This window comes from Penaeus chinensis, chromosome 25 (assembly GCF_019202785.1).
Source record: "Penaeus chinensis breed Huanghai No. 1 chromosome 25, ASM1920278v2, whole genome shotgun sequence".
In the NCBI taxonomy this organism is placed as follows: Eukaryota; Metazoa; Arthropoda; class Malacostraca; order Decapoda; family Penaeidae; genus Penaeus; species Penaeus chinensis.
In genome coordinates, this window is record NC_061843.1 from 3,389,430 (window position 1) to 3,394,429 (window position 5,000).

Below are 5,000 nucleotides of genomic sequence, written 5' to 3' on the forward strand. Positions count from 1 at the left end.
GTGTGTGTGTAGATGCATGGATGCGTGGGTATATGGATGTATGTATGTTTTTATGTCTTTATATAGGGATGGATGTTTGTAAGTCTGTATACATGTACACAAGCATCAACACTCACATACACACCCACATTAACCCCCCCCCCTCTCCCCACACACACACAAAAAACACCCATACACACATACACCAACACTTATACCTACACATCCAACCACACACACACACACACACACACACACACACACACACACACACACACACACACACACACACACACACACACACACACATACACACATCCACCCCCCCCCCCCACCTCCCCACATAAACACTAACCCACACCGAATCCCGTAGTGTCTAACCCACCTGTTCCGAGAAGGGAGACACAGCCGCACGTGTGGGGGTGGCTGGGGTGTGGGTAAAAGCTTCCCACAGTGACGGGGGATTAGGTGTGTAAGCCCACGCCAGCTGAGGAGCCAGACTTTCCAGGTTGTAGCCGAGACGTGAGAGCCAAGCCTTGTGGTCTGGAGAAGAAGGGAAGAAAATACATTAGTTCCCCCTTTAAAAAAAAGGAATAAAATACATTAGCTTCTGGAGAAGAAGGGAAGAAAATACATTAGTTCCCCCTTAAAAAAAAAGGAATAAAATTCATTAGCTTCTGGAGAAGAAGAGAAGAAAATACATTAGTTCTCCCTTTAAAAAAAGGAATAAAATACATTAGCTTCTCCTTTTAAAAAAAAATGAGGAAGAAAATAGATTAGTTCTCCCTTTTAAAAGATAATGCGGAAGAAAATACATTAGTTCCCCTTTTAAAAGATAATGGCGAGGAAAAAAGGGAAAGAAAATAAAGATGTTCCAAGCAAGAAAAACAAGAATAAATTTCATTAAAAATATAAAAAATACAGTAAGTCATTATCAAAAAATAAGAATGAATTCCCTTTTCAGCAAGAAAAAGAATATGTCAATTAACATATAGGAAAACTAAACCGTACATTAGTTGTTATTGAGAAAAAGCTCCTATCATCATCAACCATCTCTACTTTTTTATAATTATTTTTAAAACCATTATTACTATCATTATTGTTATTATTATTATTATTTTCATCATCATTTTTATCATGATTATGATCAATAGCATCAGCATCATTATCATCATCTTAATTATAATTACCATTTCATTATAATATTATCATCAATATCATTAATAAAATTATCATAATTATTATTATTAATATTATTAACATCTTAACCATGCTATGGGTATTATTGCTGTTGTTGTTTCTATCATTATCATTATCACTATTATTGTTACTATTATAATTACCATTATCATCATCATCCTTTTAAATATCATAATTATTATAATTTATCTGTTTGCCCAGTTATATCCTATTTATTATCTATCATCTACCTATCTATTCATCTACTTACCTACCTTCCTCCATCCCTCCCTCCCTGTCACCTTCCCTCCCACCCATCCACCCACCCACCCTCCCACCCACCTTCCCACCTTCCCTCCCTCCCACCCACCCCACCCACCCTCCCTCCCTCCCTCCCTCCCTCCCTCCCTCCCACCTTCCCACCTTCCCACCCTCCCTACCTATCTACCCGCCGCCTTTGCCTTACCGTAGTTCTTCCAGTGCCTCAGATGCACGTTGATGGGGTCGTTCCCGTTGAAGCGGTAGAGCGTGAGGCGAGCCGGAGAGAGGACGCTGCCTGGCACATCTTCCCAAGCCGGTGAGAGCCATTGGCCTGCGGAGAGAGAAGGCGATGTTGATGCTCATTTTTTTTTTTTTTTTTTTTGCGGGGGGAGGGGGTTAAGATTAGGGCGGGGTTTGGATAGGAAAGGGGCGGGGTTTGGATAAGAAAGGGGCGGGGTTTGGATAGGATTGGGGCGGGGTTTGGAGAGGAAAGGGGCGGGGTTTGGGTAAGAAAAGGGCGGGGTTTGGATAGGAAAGGGGCGGGGTTTGGATAAGAAAGGGGAAGGGTATTGATAAGAAAGGGGCGGGGTTTGGATAGGAAAGGGGCGGGGTTTGGATAGGAGAGGGGCAGGGTTTGGATAGGAAAGTGGCGGGGTTTGGATAGGAAAGGGGCGGGTTTGGATAGGAAAGGGGCGGGGTTTGGATAAGAAAGGGGCGGGGTTTGGATAGGATTGGGGCGGGGTTTGGATAGGAAAGGGGCGGGGTTTGGGTAAGAAAAGGGCGGGGTTTGGATAGGAAAGGGGCGGTGTTTGGATAAGAAAGGGGAAGGGTATGGATAAGAAAGGGGCGGGGTTTGGATAGGAAAGGGGCGGGGTTTGGATAGGAGAGGGGCAGGGTTTGGATAGGAAAGGGGCGGGGTTTGGATAGGAAAGGGGCGGGTTTGGATAGGAAAGGGGCGGGGTTTGGATAAGAAAGGGGCGGGGTTTGGATAGGATTGGGGCGGGGTTTGGATAGGAAAGGGGCGGGGTTTGGGTAAGAAAAGGGCGGGGTTTGGATAGGAAAGGGGCGGGGTTTGGATAAGAAAGGGGAAGGGTATGGATAAGAAAGGGGCGGGGTTTGGATAGGAAAGGGGCGGGGTTTGGATAGGAGAGGGGCAGGGTTTGGATAGGAAAGGGGCGGGGTTTGGATAAGAAAGGGGCGGGGTTTGGATAAGAAAAGGGCGGGGTTTGGATAAGAAAGGGGCGGAGTTTGGAAAAGAAAGGGGTGGGGTTTGGATACGAAAAGGGCGGGGTTTGGATAAGAAAGGGGCGGAGTTTGGATTAGATTTTGGATGGCGATTAGAGAAATCATTAGAGTATATAGATAAATATAAACCGATGAAAATGAGAAGGAAGGAAGCTTAAACAAATATGAGAGGGCAAAAATAAGTCACCTGTCACAGGTCAAAGGTCAGATGGAAGGGAAAGAAAGAAAGACAGGATAGATAGAGACCGAGAAAAATGAAAAAGAAACAGAAAGAGACTAGAGAGAACCGATAAAAAATATATATAAAATGAAAAATAAAACAAATAATAAACCCTAACGAAAAAAAAGGAACAAAAGAAACGAAGAGAGAAGAAAAGGGAGAGAGACAAGCAAGACCTACCGATGAGCGGGTCGTAAATCCTTCCCCGGGGCATGTGGACGAGCTCGGTTCGGGTCTCGAGTAATCCGCCGCAGTAATCCACAGGTAAGTACAGGTAAGGATTGGAGTCGTACATGATGTGGCCGTAAGGGGAGCGCATCATCTCGCGGACGACCTCGCCATACTGGTTAAACACCATCACGGGCGTTCCGCACTCGTCCGTCGCGATGTAATACTTGTTCCGATAAACCTACAGAAAGGAGGAGAGAGGTTGTGGGTTTTGGATGGATATTTTGAGTGTGGGGGCATTTAAGGTCAGTTTCTAGGTGTATTTGGTCTGTAGTTACGTGTGTTATTTTTGTTGGATCAATATGTTATTTGTATTAGATCAGTTGTGCGCTCAGTTTAAGGCTCTGGGTATGGATATATGTTCAGTTATATAGTTCAGGTGTATTTTGTGTATAAGTATAGGTATATATTTCAGGTGTAAGCATACTGTATATATGGTATATACAATCACAAGACAGAGATGCTGCCTTACCTGCGCGAATATGATGTGACCTCGGTCGTCGTAGACCAGGCTGATGAGGTTCCCGTCGCGAGGGCTGTAGATGTGCGTGACCTGGTCGGGGTGCCGCTGGTCCGTGTACAGGAACTGGGTCACGTTGCCGAAGTTGTCCTTGCGGGCCACCAGGCGGTTCTCGTGGTCGTACATGTACCTGATGTTGAAGCGGCCGGACTTGGCGGCTCGCACGAGGAGCCCGCGGGCGTTGTACTGGTAGGTCACCTCGCGGGCGTTCTGGACGATGGCACCGCGGGAGTCGTAGCGGTAGACGCCCTCGCCGAACTTGACGATGCGGTCCTGCGAGTCGTACTTCATGGGAATCGTGTTGGTGGAGTACGTGAGGGACAGCATGTTGCCGTTGGCGTCGTAGGTGAAGCTCCAGGGCTCCTTGGCCTCCACGCTGGTCAGCTGGCCGTCCGCGTCGTACGTGTAGTTCTTGGTGTTGGTGTAGGGCTTCGTGTGGAAGTTGCGCGTGTACGTGTTGGTCTGCTTGATCTTGCCGTCCGAGTTGTACAGGATCTGCAGCTTGAACACCTGCATGTTGTGGATGGTCACCGACGACTCGGCCACCTGCAGGTGCGCGTTCAGCTGCCGCGAGAAGATGGCGGTGCCGTCCTGGATGGCGGTCTCGTTGAGCCGCGGCCGCGCCACCGAGAAGTGGCCGATCTGCGACGGGCCGCCCGTGGCCGCGCTGTACGCGAAGGCGAACGGCGCCAGGTTCTGGCCGCCGATGCGCCCGGCGAAGCTCGTCACGCGGAAGTTGGAGTCGTACTCGTACGTGAACTTAACGTTGCTCAGTCCGGTTCTGGCGCCGTAGTCGACGCGGTGCTCCTCCAGGAGGCGCCCCGTGTACAGCATGTCCATCTTGTACTCTAAAAAAGCTTCCTCGTGTGTGGTCTCCGACATGAGGCCGTCGCTGCCGTAGGCGAACTGCGTCTTGCCGTCGCCCGACACGATCTCCTTCAGCTGCCCCGCCTCCGTGTACGTGTAGAGCACCTTGGCGGCGCCGGCGGGGAACGTGGTCAGCAGGAGGCGGCCGGCGTGGTCCAGGTACTGGCGGTACGAGTGCGTGGACCCGGGCGGCGTGTACGTGAAGATGAAGTACCCGAAGGACGGCTGCATGGAGAAGAAGTGGGCGGACCCCGTGGGCGTGGTCACGAACTTGAGGCCGCCCCGCTCGTCGTAGTGGAGGTCCCACGTGCGGCCCGAAGGCAGCGTGATCGTCACGGGCTGGGGAGCGAAGGAGCGTGAGAAGGGCGCGACGGAAATCCTTAGGAATGATTAAGAACACAAAAGGCAAGACTAATCAGAGTCAGGAACGGAAAGGAAGAATTCCAGTCAGGGCTTACCAGTCGGATCTCCCCGAAGGTGTAGCTGGTGGTGAAGGGCGCG

General features: G+C 49.5%; 1 protein-coding gene across 1 annotated transcript in view; it reads right to left on the bottom strand.

Moving 5' to 3' along the window:
* Positions 1-5,000, bottom strand: part of LOC125038504 (teneurin-a-like) — a 24,633-nt gene that overhangs the window by 6,266 nt on the left and 13,367 nt on the right. The window contains exons 5-9 of the mRNA XM_047631980.1: positions 4,958-5,000; positions 3,585-4,838; positions 3,065-3,293; positions 1,625-1,750; positions 365-522 (exon numbers count right to left, since the gene is read on the bottom strand). The exon at positions 4,958-5,000 is cut by the window's right edge and continues 99 nt beyond it. Of these exons, the coding sequence (XP_047487936.1) occupies positions 365-522; positions 1,625-1,750; positions 3,065-3,293; positions 3,585-4,838; positions 4,958-5,000 (1,810 nt within the window). The remainder of the gene's footprint in view (positions 1-364; positions 523-1,624; positions 1,751-3,064; positions 3,294-3,584; positions 4,839-4,957) is intronic.